The following is an 18122-nucleotide window of genomic DNA, read 5'->3' as shown; positions in this document are numbered from 1 at the left end:
TTCGCTGCACTCAGGGCGGGGGGGGGGGGAGAGGACTGTCGAATTATTGAAATTATTAGAATAAAACGACTACTATTGGGATAATAAAAATTAATTCGTCTTTAAAGAATGAAAAATTCGTGGCGTCAAAATATAATTAATGATCTACTTAATGATTATCGATATTCCATTATTAAAACTAATTGATAAAATGATTGACGTCAGCTAATAATTTATAATCCCGGAGTTCACGAGTTTATGAATCAAGAATCGACCTTGAGAATCTTTCAAATGTATTAAATAATAATCATTAATCTATAATAATTTTCAACAAGTTTATTAGCAGTATTTTTATAGAATAAAAATGTTACATTATTCAAGAAAAATCTCAATATTCTGTATAATCGTCTTCTGGATTCAATTCTTCTTCGCTGTTATCTTTACTAGGTTTCTCTTCGTTGCGGAGATCCTTAACAATCTCACTGGCTGCAGCGGGAATGTTTTTAATATCGATCTCAATGTACTCCGCGTGATTAACCGAGAATACTTTAGGCGCAATGTATCCTCCGTAACCTGGAGTTCCGCGATGCGTGAGACCAACTCCTCCAAGCGCTACTCCATCGACGATAATAGCAGGCCGTGCGTCAAAGTACGGAATGGTAGTTTGTCCAAAATCGGTATTGAAGTTCGTTGGTTGAAACTTGACGGCTGAATTAGGTCTTGCATCAATCCGGTTGCCTGCGGTGAGCATTGAGTCCCTTTTGTCCTCCATGGAAATTTTATCCCTGTAAGAAAATTAAAATACCAAAAAGTTGCTTGATGAAGTCTTAGATAAATGCTTACCTTGCTCTGCCGTAATTGCGGTCTGTCTCTGCATCAAACAAATTGGCATTGAACCACTTGAAGTATCGTCCATCATCTAAATTCAATTCTTGCGCGTACATCGGAATAGAAAGCTTTCCCTCGACGTAGTCGAACTTGGTTCCATGTACCTTCAATCTAAGGGGACTCTTGTTTAGCCCTTCTTTAGGATTAAGATTCTGTCTCTCGAACTTGACCCCCGTGACGATGTAGCCCGTTTCGACGAGGATGTCGTCAAGGTTGAGCTCTGCTCGGTCATCCGCTACGTATGTGTAATCCTGGTCTTCAGCCAACGGCAATGTTTCTTCGTTATCCGTCCAATAGAAGCCTTCTACGTCTTCGCTTACACTTCTTATGAACTTTCCGAGTGGCACCCACTCCAGGCTGTCTTCGTCGACGCGTCCTTCGGCTTCCAGTTGTCCTTGCTGTATCTGAATGTGGACCACGTTGTCCTTTTTACGCAGTTTTACGTTCGTCACGACTCTAGATATTAGATCAATAATTAATTAGGAAAAATTTGCTACAAAATTAATAGAATTTAATGTGATAAAAAATTCCTACTTGTTTTTTTTTATATCGGAATATTGTGGACGCAAATTGAATGCTCGGGTTGCTGTTGACGTAGGACCTTCTTCAGAACATTGGCAAATTACGTCTGTGCATGAAGCGTAGGCGATTGTGTCGATGAAACGACCGTTGCAATCGTTGTACGTTGAATGATTGTTACTCATCCATTCGTAACGTTTTCCAGTTCCTAGTCTCTGCAATTTTTAATTTATAATTAAATAATAAGACAAGAACTGAATCATAAAAAAAAACCCATGTAAATTCGCGTGGAAATCAGGAAAAAGTATGGATTTATTTAGAAATCCATAAGATTCAAAGGAATGCATGGATTCCCGTCTGAAAATCCAGAAATAAGTATGAATACTTGGATTACTATATGGAAATTTATTTAGACTGGATTTCTTTGATAGGATGTACATTATGATCGCTAGTAGATAAAGTAATAACTTACAGCCTCACAGAATTTTCGCTTTCCACCTTTAAAGCATTTGTGTATCCGACCATGACATTGGTACCTAGGACGGTAACTTTCGACATAAGCGCCTGACTGGATCAAATCCAAGGAATCAACAAATCCCGTAAAGTTTATAATTTCCAGGTCTTCTACCTCACAATCGCTGCTGATTTGTTGGACATTTAAGTAATAGAGCCCGAAGAGATCGTCCAGTCGGAAAATATCATCATCTACAACAAACATTAACAATTTAATGAAAACAATTTAATTTTAAAAATTAATCTTCATTAACTTACTGATGACAGGGTTTGGTGGGTCGCAGCGGAAAATTTCCGCTGATGAATGTTGGGTGGCCATTTTCATAGCTTGAAGGTACCCACTCATGCGAGTAAGTGTTTTTTCAACTACCATTCGCAACTCGTTCTTGTAGTCTTGGGTAATGAAATTTTCTCCGAGCATTTTAGGATCTACAACAAACCAGAATAATTTATCAACTTTATATCTAATAGATTAGCTTCTAAAACAGACGGCTCTTACTTGTAATCTCGATTTGCTTGCGATGGTACGCAAACACAGTCATCATGAAGACTCGAAGCTCGCTGACGACAACAATATTGTAGATAACTTTCAGTTGTTCTTGAAACGACCTTTGCAGATCACATTTACTTTCAAACGCTAGTTGCTGCAAGTTCAATTAAATAAATTAACATTTTTTATTTGTTTTATGCAAAAAGCAGTTACAAAAATATTTACGAACCTTCTGATAGATGTTGACGAAATCGAGGATATTGTCGTGGATGGAAGAATTGCCAGTACCGGTGGTGAACATCGCATGAATGTAGTCGATGGTTTTTTCCATGCCTTCATTATTTTTGGTGGTAACAATTTCGTAAAATCTGTCGTAAGTAACTTGTTGCAGTGGAAAGTCCGGGTTGGTGATAGTCAGGAATTTATTATACCAAGTGTCTATATTTGTGGTGTGCTCCCAAAGTTGCATCAACTGATTGTCCATGGTTTGCTGGGTGGCTTGCTGCTTGATGATAAGGTTGAGCATCTTCTCCATTTTGCTGGTAACGGCTTTGGGAATTTTCGTGAACTCCGCGGTGATTCTTGCGAGGTTCTGCACTACTTTGTCCAAACGGCGGAGCATAACCTTCGCGACGTCGTGTATGTCGTCGACTTTACCGCCTAAGACATCAATGTTTTTGTTTATGACATCGGTTACTTCGGTAAAGTCCGTCAGCGAAGTATTTAAATTCTTAGATGTCTCAGTGAGTCCTTTAGTCGCTTCATCGATTCCTTGCAGTAGTTTATTCGCTTCCGGAGTGTCATTATTCGAGGGCTGTTTAAAAGATTTAACAGTGTCACTTATTCCGGAATAAAGATCGTGAGAAATTGCAATAAATCCGGACATTTTTGCGACATTGAATCCCTTAGCGGATGTGTAATTGGTTGTGATGCAAAGTATCATTACTAACAGTCGTACATTAGCCATTTTTTTAAGGATTATCTGTTGGGTTTCAATGCAAAAAATTATTCGTTGAAAATTACAATAAATAATTAAGAAAGTTACCTAGATGATTATTAAGAAATAAATAAACTCCTCTAGATCATTAATTTAATAACTCCAAAAATTTACTGACAAGACACTCTGGGTAACTAAAGTTTAATGTCGAGCGCGTCAAATGCTCTGATAAGCTTCGATCCCCTCCTTTCCTCTCGCGACTGTTATTATTGTTATTATTTAGTAAAAAAAAAAAAAAAAAAAAAAAAAAAAAGAGGGCTAGGTGGTGGACAACTCACTTATTTATATAAATTAGCATCTTGACGGGGGTCATTTAATCTAACGACTTTTATCTAGATACTTTTAAACGTCGAAATTGACGAGCAAATCAGCGCCGAATGTTTAGGCCTACCCCCACTTCTAGTCCCGCCTCCCACTCCTCGGCCTCGCGGCTTCACTCCACTCAGGGTTGAGGGGGGGGGGGGCTGTCGAATTATTGAAATTATTAGAATAAAACGACTACTATTGAGATGATAAAAATTAATTCGTCTTTAAAAAATAAAAAATTTGTGGCGTCAAAATATAACGTCAAAATTAAAGATCTACTTAATGATTATCGATATTATATTAAAAATAAATGATAATATGTTTTATTAACGTCAGCAAATAATGTAAAATCTTGGAGGTCATTAGTTCAAAAATGAATCATGACTATATTTAGAAACTAAATTAATTAACCAAGCTAGGAATAGATCCTAGATCTTTCGATTACGTCGGGTGCTCTTCTAATGAGTTTAATATTGATTTATTTAATTAATTCATCGACTTCGATTTAGTTCTAGCGTTGATGAGATGTATCTATGCCGAATTGTCGGGATAAAATTCAAAATTAATGGTTTATACAATTATTTGTCGGTTATTGGATTGGGTTTAACTGTAGTTGTTAAAATTTTTGGAAATTATAAGTTCACCAATATTGTTTTAGATAACAAAAAAATCTAATAACAATAATATAGATAAAAATACAACGTGGCTGCATCAAGCTGAAAATTAAAAAGGAAAGACGCTTGAAGCCAACTGGATAAAAAACAAATTATCGATCAATTAACTTGAGTAGTGGTTCTTTGCTTGTTATCTGAATTGACACAGTTAATTAGACCAAAAAATCATGTATACAAGTAGTAATTTATAAAAAGCTACAGCCTGAGGGCCACTTGTTACTAATGTGCGTCAATTTATGTCCGACTAATCGAATTTATTTTTATCAATCACACTTGTTATTCAACAAATATCGTACCATCAAATAATTGTCAAATAATAATAATTCCCAAAAACATTAGGTCACATAATTTTTATTTTTTACTAAAAGTAGTTACATAAAGTAATTTTAGCAAGGAATTGACAATCAGTTATCAATTATTCATCGAATTCATTCAGATAATCAGATCCATCTTTACTATTATCACTTGTAAAATCAAGTTTATTCCCTGTACCTAATTTATCAGAATTTCCCAAAAAGTCCTCTTCCATTCTCTTTTTCTCCTCGTCACTCAACTTTGTGATAACATACTCAGCGTGATTGAGTCCAATCAGCATCGGCGAAATAAATCCTCCGTAGCCTTTTCTCTTACGATAAACAATTCCCATTCCGCTGAGTGGCACTTGACTTTGCTTGGTCGCCGGACGTCCGTCGAAAAACGGAATTACCCCTTTTCCGTATCCAACCCTTGCCGTCATTTTGAACTCCAATTCCGCGTTTGGCGGCCACAATTCCGAATTTTTGTTGCTATCGGTTGAAAGCCTCAAATTCTTCAGTAGCGTTTTCGTTCTGCAATATCAACCATCAATAATCCAAATCTCTCACCTTCCAATTAATTTTTTAAATACTTACCGAGCCTTGCTATAAGCGTCGTTGTGTTGAGATTGCGTGTTGTTATTGGCAATCACAGAAATATGCTGTTCTTCTTTATTCTTCGACAAGGTTCCATTCTGGTAGTCAAACTTGGTCTTGAATATTTCGAGCTGAATAGCGCTGTAGTTCGGAGTTCCTAACTGAGAATTCTCATAGGAATTTTTGAATCTCGCCCCAGTTACAACATAGTCCTTGTCCACAACGATTTGATCTAGGTACAAGCTTTTCTTGTTGTTGCTCAAGAAGGTGTAGTCTTCGTTGAAGACCAGCCCGACTTGCTCCGTTCCTTGAACCTTCCAGAAGCCGCCTTCAGGAGTGTTTTTCCTGTAGACAAGGTCATCTAGCGGGATCCAACGGCGAGTACTAGTGTCTATTTCTCCTCCCGGCAGAAGACGAGCCTCCTCAATTTGGACGTGGACCACGTTGTCCTTCTTACGGAGCCTCATATTCGAGACAACCCTTACAAACAGAAAATCATTAATACCATTTATGCTTACGCATCCGGATAAAATTTTGGATAACCTTACATGTTGTTGTTGACATCAGTGTATTGAGGAATCAAACTGATGGTCCTAGTTGCCGTGGATTCGGCTCCTTCTGCAGAGCATTGACACATACACTCAATGCACTTGGACTCCTTCATTGTATCGACCCAACGTCCATCACAGTTCAATCGGCTGCTTCTGTCCGTGAAACTTTCGATCCATTGATACCTCGTCGCCGCACCTTCGTGCTGTAAAATAAATTAATTAAATTCCCATGTATCATTTTAATTATTTGGTATTCTGGTTCAAGTGACCTACCGCTTCGCAGAATTCATAGTAATTCTTAACTTCGCAATCGTGGATCCGACCGTTGCACTGCTGCTTCGGACAATACTCTTTTACTGCTAAATTGTTCTTGTTTTTGACATCTTTCTTACAAGCGAGTTTGTTGACAGTGTCAATTTTTGGGCACGATCGCGAGCAGCGGTTACCAATTTGGTCGGTACTCAAGTAGATTATGCTGAACAAATTCGTCAAGGAGAAAGTATTGATGTCTAGAAAATGTAACAAATGTAAGCCAATTGTATGGATAAATTTTTCGATAGAAATTAATTACCTAGCATGTACTGAGGAGGGTCGCACTCAATGATTTCCGTGGAAGCAACTGTCATTGCCTCTTTCATGGCGACCAAGTGGTTTGTCATCCTGTTAACGTACTCACGAAAATTTGTAAGTATATCGTTTTTCGCTGATCTGTCATCTGAAAGTTAAAAAATTAATAAATCATCAGGCAAGATTGATTAATGATAATAAAATTTCAATCTTACTCCTTTGGGTTTCGAAGTACTTGTGGGCGATAGTCAGCATCACTAAGGCACGGTACTCGTTGATAGAAATCAAATTGTAAATCCTCTTGAGACGATTCTGGTAAGTGTCACTCAAGCCGCATCTTTCTTCGAATGACATTATCTGAAAAGGTTAAAAGTCGTTTTAGTAATCCAAGTTTTCGTCCATTTCTGCATCGAATTTTGCATGTTTCTTCATGAATTACTAAAATAAATCAAAGGCTTACCTTCCCTTTATTGTTGAAGGCATCGAGGAATCCTTTGTAAAGCACAGATTTATTGCTTGCGAGCATAGCCTCTATCGTATAAAGGTTGTTGTTGAGTTCCTGAGCACCGTTGGACAAGGTGGTATTGAAGAGATTCTCGTAGGTCATGGGAGTCAAGGGAGTCTTGGGATTTAGATTTTCCATGTATCCGTCATACATATTCTGAATCCTCCTCAAATATTGCGCGAGCAGCTTGGAGGATGTCCTGAATTCATTTTCGATCTTAAGTCTGTCAGCCAGGTTGTTCATCAACTCGGTGACTTTGGTCTCGATCGTAGCTGTTATCTTTGGAAGTTCATTCAAGACGTATTGCGATTTGATCAAAACTTTGTTAAGCTTCAAATTAGTTCTTTCCGTATAATTAAGAGCTTTATCGGCAATCTGGTCAATCTCAAACAATCGCTGATTGACATTGGCCGCTTGATCGTCGGTGTCCTTAATAAATATCAGAGTTTCGTTCTTTAATTGATTTTGACTCGTTATATACGCGTTAATTTTTTCAATTGACTGCAAAGTCTCGTTGCTGAGAGCGAACGGATCTTTGACTTCGTTATGACCCGGCGCGATGTCTTCCAAAATAGTGTTTATCAGATTTCGGCCAGCTCCAACCATAGCGTCGATAGCCATCAGAGGCACTGCATCAATCTCCTTCATTCCGAAAGCCAGGACCAGGCTCACAAATATCCACTTGCTCATTTTTAAAGACACCTAGAAATTCAATCTTTAAATTAATCACATGAATAATAAAAAATTGGAATAATAAGACCTACCTGGATGATGATCAAAAAGTGAATAAACGCCTCTAGCTCATTAATTTAATAACTTCAAGAATTCACTGACTAAACACTCTTGGTATTAAAGTTTAATGTCGAGCGCGTCAAATGCTCTGATAAGCTTCGATCCCCTCCTTTCCTCTCGCGACTGTTATTATTGTTATTATTTAGTAAAAAAAAAAAAAAAAAAAAAAAAAAAAGGGCTAGGTGGTGGACAACTCACTTATTTATATAAATTAATATCTTGACGGGGGTCATTTAATCTAACGACTTTTATCTAGATATCTAGATACTTTTAAACGTCGAAATTGACGAGCAAATCAACGCCGAATGTTTAGGCCTACCCCCACATCTAGTCCCGCCTCCCACTCCTCGGCCTCGTGGCTTCGTTCTGCACTCAGGGGGAGGGCTGTCGAATTATTGAAATTATTAGAATAAAACGACTACTCTTGGGATAATAAAAATTAATACTTCTTTAAAGAATAAAGAATTCGTGGCGTCAAATTATAATTAAAGATCTATTTAATGATTATCGATATTCCATTAAAAGTAATTGATAAATCGCTCGAAGCTATTGACGTCAATATTCAGTATAAAATTTTTAAAAATAAAATTATGGATTGAATTGAAACAGCTTGAGGTTTTTTGGACAAAAATTATGTCAATGATTAATATTGATATTTTTTTTTTTTTATTGAAAAATTGTCCAAAGCTACAATAAAAATCTCAGAAAGTAAAATTATTTCAAGTCCACTTGTAGCTTTCAATTTTTTCGTAGCTCAACTCGTAGGTCATCGCAAATGAGTGATCTATACCGAGAAGCTTCGGCGCAAGGAACCCTCCGTAGCCTCTGTTGCTGCGATGGAGCATTCCAATTCCATTGAGAGCAGTGCGACTCGCGATTCCAGCAGGCCTTGCGTCGAAGAAGGGGATGGTTAGGTGACCAGAGTTGTCATCTCCTGACGCTCTGAACATTACGAATTGGTTCGATTTGGTGACTTCAACGTTCCTCAACGAATCCATGGGGTTTCCACGATTATTAAGGTCGACCTCCGTCCTATCCGTAAAAACAAAAACAATTATCAGCCTGAAGCATTAAAAAATGACAATTTTGGACGAAATACTTACAACGTGGGCACGATACAATAAGAGCAGCGGCTTTCATGGAAGTCGTACCACTTGTGAGCATTAGGCTTCTTATGCAGCACCTTGCCTGTGAAGTAATCGTACTTGGTCGCGTGGACCATAATGACAATCTTACTAGGTTCTACATCATCGGTTTTTCTAAGGAAGAACCTGACGCCTGTTACCACTCTGTCAGAATCAACTTTAACGTCATGGAGCATCATTCTGCGGTTATCGTGGTTTAGGAAGGTGAAGTTGTCATTAGGCGTCAGCGGAAGCAGGTCATTGCCGTCAACAATCGAGAAGGAGCCCTCGGGAGTGTTTCGTGAGTAAACAAAGTCCTTGAGTTTAATCCAGCGCTGACTGCCGCGTGTGATTCTGCCTTCTGGAAGCAGCTCGCCTTCCTCGATTTGGATATGGACGACATTGTTCCTTTTCTGGAAACGGACGTTGGTAACGACCCTAAAAAAGAAAACTAATGATCAACCAGCTCTTTAAAAATCGACAAGATCACTTACATGTTGTTCTTGTAATCAGACAACTGAGGAAGCAAACTGACGGTCCTGGTTGCGTCAGACTCAGCTCCCTCTTCGGAACACTGACACATGCAACTTTCGCAACGCGTTCTGGTCATCGTATTAACGAAGTTGCCGTCGCAGCTGTTGATCATCGATTCGTCGGGATCTTTTCTGATCCATTTGTAGCGCTGCTCGTTCGGAATTCGCTGGTGAAAAACAATTGATAGATACACTGATGCTCAGTGATGTAACTTTGAAGGGACTTACAGATTCGCAGAAACTGTAGCTGTTTGCTCTTTTGCAGGAGTGGAGCCTTCCTTTGCACTGGAATTGCGGACAGTAATGAGGAACTATATCACCAGATTCGCTTTCGGAAACAGAAAGGCACTCTAGATCTCTTTTTACGTTAATTATGTCGCAAGTAACGTCGCAATGAACGTCCAGTTGAGCGATGTTTATGTAGTAGGCTCCAAATAGATTGTTGAGTTCAAAGTTGTTGTCATCTGAAACAATTAAGGATGTGAGACTGTTCTATCAAAAGAATCTATGAAGATTTTTTTTTTTTTTTTTTTTTTTTTTTGATTTAGGAAAAAGTATAAATTCATTGGGTACCTTTTAAGTGAACAGAAGGGTCACAGCGCATGATGTCAGTAGGTATTTTTTCAAAGGCTTCCTTCATAGTCCTGATGTAGCCTTGGGACTTTTGGATTAACCTTCCGACAAACGTGTTGACATCATTCTTTATATTACCTAGAACAATAACGCGATTAATAAAAGCAATAATTAAATTTGAGTTATCTATTACCATTTCTTATTGGGTCAATAATGGACGTGTACTTGTAAGACACAACCTGCATAAGAAAATGCCGAAATTCGGTAATCATCACCAAATTATAGATGGCTTTAAGCTTGTCTTGGAACGTCGAGTCTAGGTCGCATTTCTCTTCGAAACTTTGTCTCTAATAAAAAAATAACATTTAAAAAATTACTAATCTTTACAACAGTAAGTTAATTAACTTACATGGACGTAATTGACAAAGATTGATGGTAGATCGTCAGTAATGGATGATTTCTGGAACAACCCCCATATATTGTCCATAATATCTCTCGGCTGACGGGCCTTGTAGGAAACTATCGATTTGAGAAAGTCCCGGAAGCTTCTTTCACTCATATTTTCCCTTCTCGTGGTGCGCTGTACCAGAATATCAAAGCTGTCGCTGATATCGACAATGTACTTGTGCAGGGTCATCATCTCACTGTCGAGATCCGCGGCTATTCCAAGCTTACGAACAGTGTCGTTAATTTGGACAGTCAGCACATCTGTCACGGAATACGTCAGAACGTCAGTCTTCTTGATAACATCGTCGATTCGGTTCATCATATCCATAACTTGAATTTCACGAGTCTGAGCTCTGATTTCGATTTTTTTAAAGTTTTGAGCGGTCGTTGCAAGTTTTTTTTCCAACGCCATAGTCCGCTCTTTAGCGTCATTAACTTTACCGTAAATTTCTTTTAGCCTTTTATTTTGCCCCATGAGATCATTTTCGAACTGTCGGTACTCCTTAGAGTGATCTGGAGCGAGTTTCTGGGGTACAAATACCCCTACAATGTTTGCGACAGTCCCAATAATATTTTTAATTATCGAACCGACATTAAATATATTTCCAAAACTGAAAGCTTGCGCTTCCGGATAGCTGGCGCTGATCAAAAGAACCAGCAGCGCTAGTGCCGGTAATTTCCCCATTGCTAAATAAACTTTATTATTAGTAAAAAAAAAAAAAAAAAAAAAAAAGTAGATGCAATAACAACAATAAGACCTACCTGATGATTAAGAAAGGAATAAAGGCTTCTGGTTCATTAATTTAATAACTTCAAGAATTCACTGACAAGACACTCTGGGTAACTAAAATTTAATGTCGAGCGCGTCAAATGCTCTGATAAGCTTCGATCCCCTCCTTTCCTCTCGCGACTGTTATTATTGTTATTATTTAGTAAAAAAAAAAAAAAAAAAAAAAAAGAGGGCTAGGTGGTGGATAACTCACTTATTTATATAAATTAACATCTTGACGGGGGTCATTTAATCTAACGATTTTTATCTAGATATCTAGATACTTTTAAACGTCGAAATTGACGAGCAAATCAACGCCAAATGTTTAGGCCTACCCCCACTTCTAGTCCCGCCTCCCACTCCTCGGCCTCGCGGCTTCGCTCCACTCAGGGGGGGGGGCTGTCGAATTATTGAAATTATTAGAATAAAACGACTACTATTGGGATGATAAAAATTAATTCGTCTTTAAAAAATAAAAAATTTGTGGCGTCAAAATATAACGTCAAAATTAAAGATCTACTTAATGATTATCGATATTATATTAAAAATAAATGATAAAATGTTTTATTATTGTCAGCAAATAATGTAAAATCTTTCATTAAAATTAATTGACAAAACGCTTGAAGCCCTAGTTAGTCAGAAGTTAGACTCATTAAAGTGAATGTATCAAATTGTATGAAATATGATTTTTTGATCAAATTAGAAAAGCTTACTCACCGATTTGTTCTCAATTTGCACCCTTCTGGATAATCTAGACACTTTACGGAACTTGTATCAAACCAGCGCTCAATTTATGATCTTCTGATCATCAGCTAGCCGGTATAAACTAGTATAAGAAGTATTTTTCTTGGAAATCTCGCAATCATTATCTAACATTTGTCTTCTCATAGGTCAGGAGATAAACTAGATGTTCATTTTTTAATCAGAGGTAAAAAATTTCTGTGTTTCTACGATAATTTACATAACTTGAAGGATATTTTTTTCGAATTACCAATGTTAGCCTATTTTTGAGATTAAGATAAAAATTAAAAATTAATTGTTGACGTCATTATAGAAGCAAATGGGGAAAACAATTTAATTAACGAAGATCTATTAAGTTAAATTAAGTTAAAACACTATACTTTCCGTTAATTATTTTTTTTTTTTTTTTTCTAATCGCTTTTTGATGTTCCTAAGTGAATTTTCTTTTTTATAAAGTATTAATAGGTATTAATTGATAAAATGTCTCTGCTAAGCTTCTTATTTTTGTTAGCCTTTGTTGCTTTTGTAACATGGACTTTTAGCGCCATCTGTTGTAATTCTGGATAACTTCTAGCATTTATAAATTTTTTAGATAATTTTATAAATGTTCTAGTTCATCGAAAATGTCTTTGGTTTATTTTTATTATTAGGAGTTATCATTTAGATTTTATTTAGTATTTTTAGCTCAAGGATAAGAGATACAAAAAAATTGGCGAATTAAGAATTTGGTGCAATTAATGATTTAAAAAAAATTTTATTTTTATTCAATTTGATTAAAAAAAAATAATAATCTTTCTATTAAAAAAAAAAAAAAAAAATAAGTCTTGTATTTGACTTGGCAACACCGCTTGCGCGGTTACTTAGATTTTTTTTAAAAAGATTAAAAATAAACAACTTAATTCATATGGAAAATTTTATTAAAACATGAATAACAATAATTATTTAAAAAGAAGTAAAGTGCTGAATCTCGTGTTCACATAAATCAAAATCAATAAACCTAGCATGATCAGCATTGACGAGTTTAGGAGCTAAGAACCCTCCGTATCCCTTTTGGCCTCGATGAATTATCCCCACTCCACTGATAGCGCTGAGACTGGCGACACCTGCAGCCCGAGAATCAAAGAACGGCACAGTGAGCTGCCCGAAGTCTTTATCATAATCAGTGATCTGGAAGTTGACGAACATGTTCTGGCCGGAGACCTCGAGGTTCTTCGGAGACTTTAGCGGGTCGTCGGCTTTTGAAAGATCGACTTTTCTCCGGAAGCGATCGTAGACTCTAGAGTGCTCTCCGGAGTTCTGGACGTTGATCCATCTCGAAGGGTTGCTCTTTGTCGGCTTTAGGTGTCCCTGGTAGTAGTCATAAGGGGTAATATGGACCTGGAGCTCTAATGGAGTCGCCTCGTTATCTGGGCCTTCGGTCCGGTAGTTGAGTCTCACTCCGGTAACGACGTATCCTGGGCCCGCGATCACGTCGTCCAAGTTCAGGGTCATCCTGTCGTGCTTCAGGAAGGTGTAGTCTACGTCGTAAACCAGCGGAGAAACTACGTTGTCCTTTTTTAACCAGAAGGCACCCTTGGGTACGTTTTTGTAGTACAATAGGTCTGGAAGTGGGACCCAGGATGTCGTTAAGTTGTCGATTTTGCCTTCCGGCAGGAGGTGGCCCTGTTGAATTTGCAGGTGGACCACATTGTCCTTTTTTTGGAAACGGAAGTTTGTCATTACCCTGGAAAATGTCGAAACATTTTTAGATACTTTAATATTTATAATAATAAATTTAAAGAGACTATTAATTAATTTTTTTAATTCTGAAAAAAAAAAAAAAATAATAATAATTATGAAAAGAATTAATTAAAAAAATAATTTAAATTATTTAATTACAAGAAATTCGACTTGCAATAATATTTTAAAGCTTGTTTTTAAATTTTCCTGCAAAAATTTTTTTTTTCTGATAAGTGAATCATAAAAAATAACCATAGACTGGTCTTAAAGCTCGATTTTTAATCTGAAACTATCTATAAGCCAGATGAAGAAATTAAAAAATAAATTGAGTTGAAAAATTTATTTTTTAAAAAGTTATCGTGTTTGTCCCTTGAAAAAAAAATTTTTAAATTTACACAAGCCATTAAAATAATTTTTTTTTTTTTTTTTTTTTTTTTTTATGTAGTAGTAGTAATTATTAAAAAATTTACATGTTATGTTCAATGTCAGCAACTTGGGGCATCAAATTAACAGCTCTGGTCGCAGAAGATTTAGCGCCTTGTTCAGAACATTGACAAAGAAGACTATTGCAGGTCGCGACTGTCATGGTATCTACGAAGCTACCATCGCAATTTATGCTTGAAATGTCATTGGTTCCATTGTTGATCCAATGGTACCTCCTTCCGTAACTCTTGTCCTACAAAATAGCCCATTATTACCTCTGAATCTCTAAATGTATAAAGCTAACCCAAAAAATTTACCGTTTCGCAGAAAGAAGCACTTGGAACAACCTTGCAGTGGTGCAAAATTCCATTACAATTGTTATCAGTCGGGCAGTACTTCGGTACCAGCAAATTCTGGCTGTGAGGGGTCTCGTCCAAGCACTGGACTTTGTTCCGGATTATCGTAGTTGGGTTAATGTTCCATTTTAACCGCTGATTTGTAAAATTGTTCCAGTTTGAACTCGGCAAATTTCTTAAATTGTTATTAGGAGCCGTTTGTATTCGGTAATTTGGATTAGGATTAGGATTATACGGCAGTGGTATAAGATTTTGTGGTTTCGCTGTTGAAAACGGAGATATTGGGTAAGAGCATGATGTGGTGATTTGTCTTTCGTTGAGGTAGTACAGACCGAACAAGTAGTCCAGCCGGAAGTAGTTGATGTCTAGAAAATCATTAAATTAAGCAATAGGTTATAGGCCCAGACGATTTATGGATAAATTTTGAAAATAGTACCTAGATCATATTGCGGTGGGTCGCACCTGACTCTTTCGCGGGAAGCCCCTTCGGTTATCTCCTTGATAACGAGCAGGTATTTGCTCATTCTCTTCAATGAATGAGATACCAAAAGCTTTACCGCATTGTTGCTATTTTCTGAAAGTGATTTTGTGTTTTTATATTACGGATAAGCTAATTAGAAGAAATTAGAAGAAAAAAAAATCTTACCTGGTTGGATTAGTTCTTCGTATTTATAAGAGAAGACTATCATCATAAAGGCTCTCAATTCCTGGACCATTACTAGGTTGTAAATCATTTTTATTTCTTCTTGGAGCGACAGGGTAGAGTCACATATCTTTTCAAATGTCAGCTCCTGAAACTTTCACATTAATCCTACCATTAGCCAGTTTATTTATTTTTTTTTAAATCTACTTTATCGACTGCCGATAAATCAAAATAACTTACATTTGGATTATTAAAATACTTGTCAAGAGTTTCATAGATAAAAGCGCCTTCCCTTGGCTCGAAGTATCCCCTCAATCCTCCCACGCTCATAATAAGTTTGTTCTCCTTGTAGGAAAATATCGACATGACAAGCTCGTCGATCGTAGAGGGCGCCACTATGAGTTTCGGTTGCGAAAACTTGATAAAGTCTCCGTAGAACCGGTCGATAGCCGCAGAGTGTTTATGGATCTTCTGCAGCGCGTCGTCTAGCATCCGGAATTGATCGTCCTGAATTTGTAGCTTGTCAACTATCATTTCCAACAAGGAGTCCAACGAATCCGTTATACTCTCTGTGTACTTTGGTATTTTATTAGTTATTTTCCTGATATTTCTCATCATCCGTCGGACAGTTCTTTCCACCTGAATCTTCTGCTCGGGGAGCTCTGTTGAGTTTACTGACGGTTGGTTTTCCGACAGCGGGTAATGCGTGTAGTTCTTCTGAACTGTTACCGGCGGATAGCGCCTTTTGAATGTAGTCACTACTTTACTGATTGTTAATACAATGTCCTTCAGAGTCTGCCCGATTTGATTCGTCGTCGCTAAGCCTGTTGCTGCTTCGCAATTGGAATTTAAGATTACCACCGCTAAGATTAAAATTAATTTCAGCTTCGCCATTTTGATCCTGAAAATTAATTAAATTAATTAATTTTTTATTAAAAAAAATTTTTTTTTTTAATAAATTAAATATTATAAAATTATTCATACCTTATAAAAAAATATTTAATGCGTCAGCCGAATCGTTGACTACTGACGAATTACTAAAATTACTGGACACTACTGATATCTTTCCAGCCCAGCCCCCCCCCCCTCCTGTCCAGATAATAATTTAATTATCTAAAAAATGACCTGTCGAACAAAGAATTTAATTTAAAATAAAAATAACTTCCAAATGACCTCGCACTGGCGTCAACCGTTAAGGTATCTAATTACTGCGCACATTTACAGTAATTAATGATCGAGAATAAAATCACGCCACAGGTGATTAAAATTAATGCAGTCAACAAAGTTATTATTTAAAATGATAGTCTTTTATTGCAACACTCAATTAGAGTACACATTTATTTTTTTATTAATAAAACTAGTAACTATGTAAGCAATAGTTATACATATCGTATAAAAAAAAATAAAATAAAAACAATATTATTAGAACAATTGCCATTACAGTAGGAATCACAAAACGGTTAATGTCTGGTCCTAGCAATTATTTATTATTATTATTAATTAAATTTATTTATTTATTTATTTATTTATTTTGCTTAATATTAATACAATTGACGATCAGTTTATTCGAAGGCACAACGATCCTCAGCCCTTACGACTTACCTCAAATAAGCCGACGTTTAATTGAAAAAGACGCGGTGGTATTTGTACTTTTTTTTTTTTTTTTTTTTTTTAATTGAAAAATTTTTTTCCTAAAAAATTTTTTTTAGTACCAAATTCAACGCCGCGTCTTCTCCAGAAGAACTATCAGCCGAATTGAGGCTTTTTTAAAAACACTATGTGTGATCGTAAAGGGGACCGAGTGCCTTCGTCCGTACAAAAAATAATAATAATAATAATAATAATAATAATAATAATAATAAATTGACGTAAAACTAAAGAGTAAAACGTAAAAATGCATACATAAAAAGTCGCAATTAACACTTACAGGAGCTTAACCTCACAAAAACATATCCCAATTGGTATTGCTAAGAGTAAGGACACTTGCTGATAGTCGAAACCGACTGGCCTTGAAAATTTAATCTTTTTTTAAACTGCTTAGCCTAGTAGTATTAATTAATATAGTTATACAGTACAATAGTTACAGTTATTAATATTCTTAATAGTAGTACAGTATATTTCAATAAAAATATCAATATGTAATCACAAAATGAGACTAAGGCCCAGATACCAAAAATGGCCGTGATCGTTAAAGTGGTCCCGAGCTATTTTTAGGTTATTAATAGTTTTAATAATTGTATCAGCGGGCCACCAGTTTATAGTCAGCCTTTTTCTCTCCTCGTTCGGTTGAGTATTTTGGGACAGAGCGAAGAGGAAGCTGATATTTTATTTGATTTTTTTTACTGTCTACCTTAATGTTTGGAAAAAAAAATTTTTTTACAGGTTATGGGCACAGGCAAAAAAATTTTTTTTTAAGGCTATGGGTCAAGATAAATGATATTTATTAAGTTTTAGGCAAAAATATTGGACAGTTTTCAGGTTCTAGGCCATGATAAATTTTTTTTATAGGTTCTAGACCATGACAAATTTTTTTTACAGGTTCTAGACCATGACAAATTTTTTTTACAGGTTATGGGCCAAAAGATTGATAATTTGTCAGGTTATGGGTCATTATAAAAAATTTTTTTTTTTCAACATTAAGGCACACATTCCAAAAAATATCTAATTAATAAAATTCTAAAGCAAAAAAAAAATCTCGGGAGTTATTAATTATAAACACTCTGATACTCTGGAATGGATTGAGATTTATAAAATAATTATAAAATATTATCTTAGAGTATGAATGATGACTTAAGTACAACCACAACAAAAACTAGTAATAATAATTTTAATAATAATAATAAATCATAAAAAAAAGAAACTTTGTCATAATTATGGCATTCTGGACGCTCTAGACGCTTCCGTAATTATCAGTAAACTAACTGTTGATAATTATCCTCGCAGGGTCCATTTTGTCGAATCGTGCTCGAGGGATTTTGCGTAAAGAAGCTAAGCTCTACTTGGATTAATTTTGATTAAATAAAAGACGTTGGAGATCCGTCGGTGTCATCACTCGGACCGCTCTTTGCCTTCATCATCCCTTCGTCGGTCGAATCTGAAAGATAGATTTTTAAAATTATATTA

General features: G+C 36.2%; 5 protein-coding genes across 6 annotated transcripts in view; 1 reads left to right on the top strand and 4 right to left on the bottom strand.

Annotated features, from left to right (window-relative positions):
• Nucleotides 1–18122, top strand: part of Lhfpl (LHFPL tetraspan subfamily member 5 protein) — a 93664-nt gene that overhangs the window by 5761 nt on the left and 69781 nt on the right. The gene's annotated exons all lie outside the window — the stretch shown is intronic.
• On the bottom strand, nucleotides 157–3593 carry LOC141527859 (uncharacterized). Its single transcript, XM_074243555.1, has 7 exons — nucleotides 2619–3593; nucleotides 2399–2543; nucleotides 2158–2328; nucleotides 1859–2091; nucleotides 1402–1601; nucleotides 823–1323; nucleotides 157–764 (listed from the first exon to the last, which is right to left on the bottom strand). The coding sequence occupies exons 1-7, from the start codon at nucleotides 3354–3356 to the stop codon at nucleotides 368–370; spliced, it is 2385 nt and encodes a 794-aa protein (XP_074099656.1). The 5' UTR covers nucleotides 3357–3593; the 3' UTR covers nucleotides 157–367.
• Nucleotides 3785–12151, bottom strand: LOC141527804 (uncharacterized). Its single transcript, XM_074243467.1, has 14 exons — nucleotides 10311–12151; nucleotides 10095–10248; nucleotides 9902–10039; nucleotides 9557–9792; nucleotides 9290–9495; nucleotides 8775–9233; nucleotides 8394–8703; nucleotides 6835–7581; nucleotides 6590–6731; nucleotides 6379–6522; nucleotides 6081–6316; nucleotides 5805–6010; nucleotides 5257–5736; nucleotides 3785–5193 (listed from the first exon to the last, which is right to left on the bottom strand). Exons 1-14 carry the CDS (start codon nucleotides 11031–11033, stop codon nucleotides 4782–4784), a joined length of 4593 nt encoding a protein of 1530 aa, XP_074099568.1. The 5' UTR covers nucleotides 11034–12151; the 3' UTR covers nucleotides 3785–4781.
• Nucleotides 12713–15908, bottom strand: LOC141527945 (uncharacterized). Of its 2 annotated transcripts, none has more exons than XM_074243719.1 (6): nucleotides 15240–15908; nucleotides 15003–15147; nucleotides 14793–14930; nucleotides 14318–14721; nucleotides 14048–14253; nucleotides 12713–13581 (listed from the first exon to the last, which is right to left on the bottom strand). In XM_074243719.1, the coding sequence occupies exons 1-6, from the start codon at nucleotides 15891–15893 to the stop codon at nucleotides 12801–12803; spliced, it is 2328 nt and encodes a 775-aa protein (XP_074099820.1). In that variant the 5' UTR covers nucleotides 15894–15908; the 3' UTR covers nucleotides 12713–12800. The 2 variants fall into 2 exon arrangements, with proteins under 2 accessions (XP_074099820.1, XP_074099819.1); XM_074243718.1 differs by having other exon boundaries at nucleotides 12715–13581; nucleotides 15003–15153.
• Sano (CABIT domain-containing protein serrano) overlaps nucleotides 16650–18122 on the bottom strand; it is a 61765-nt gene continuing 60292 nt past the window's right edge. The window contains exon 6 of the mRNA XM_074243720.1: nucleotides 16650–18093. The gene's annotated coding sequence lies outside the window, so the exon portion shown is untranslated. The remainder of the gene's footprint in view (nucleotides 18094–18122) is intronic.

Source organism: Cotesia typhae, unplaced genomic scaffold (genome assembly GCF_013202065.1).
Source record: "Cotesia typhae breed Kobodo isofemale line unplaced genomic scaffold, CoteBio_Ctyphae contig_413, whole genome shotgun sequence".
NCBI classification, from domain to species: Eukaryota; Metazoa; Arthropoda; class Insecta; order Hymenoptera; family Braconidae; genus Cotesia; species Cotesia typhae.
This window is presented reverse-complemented; position numbering and strand designations above follow the sequence as displayed.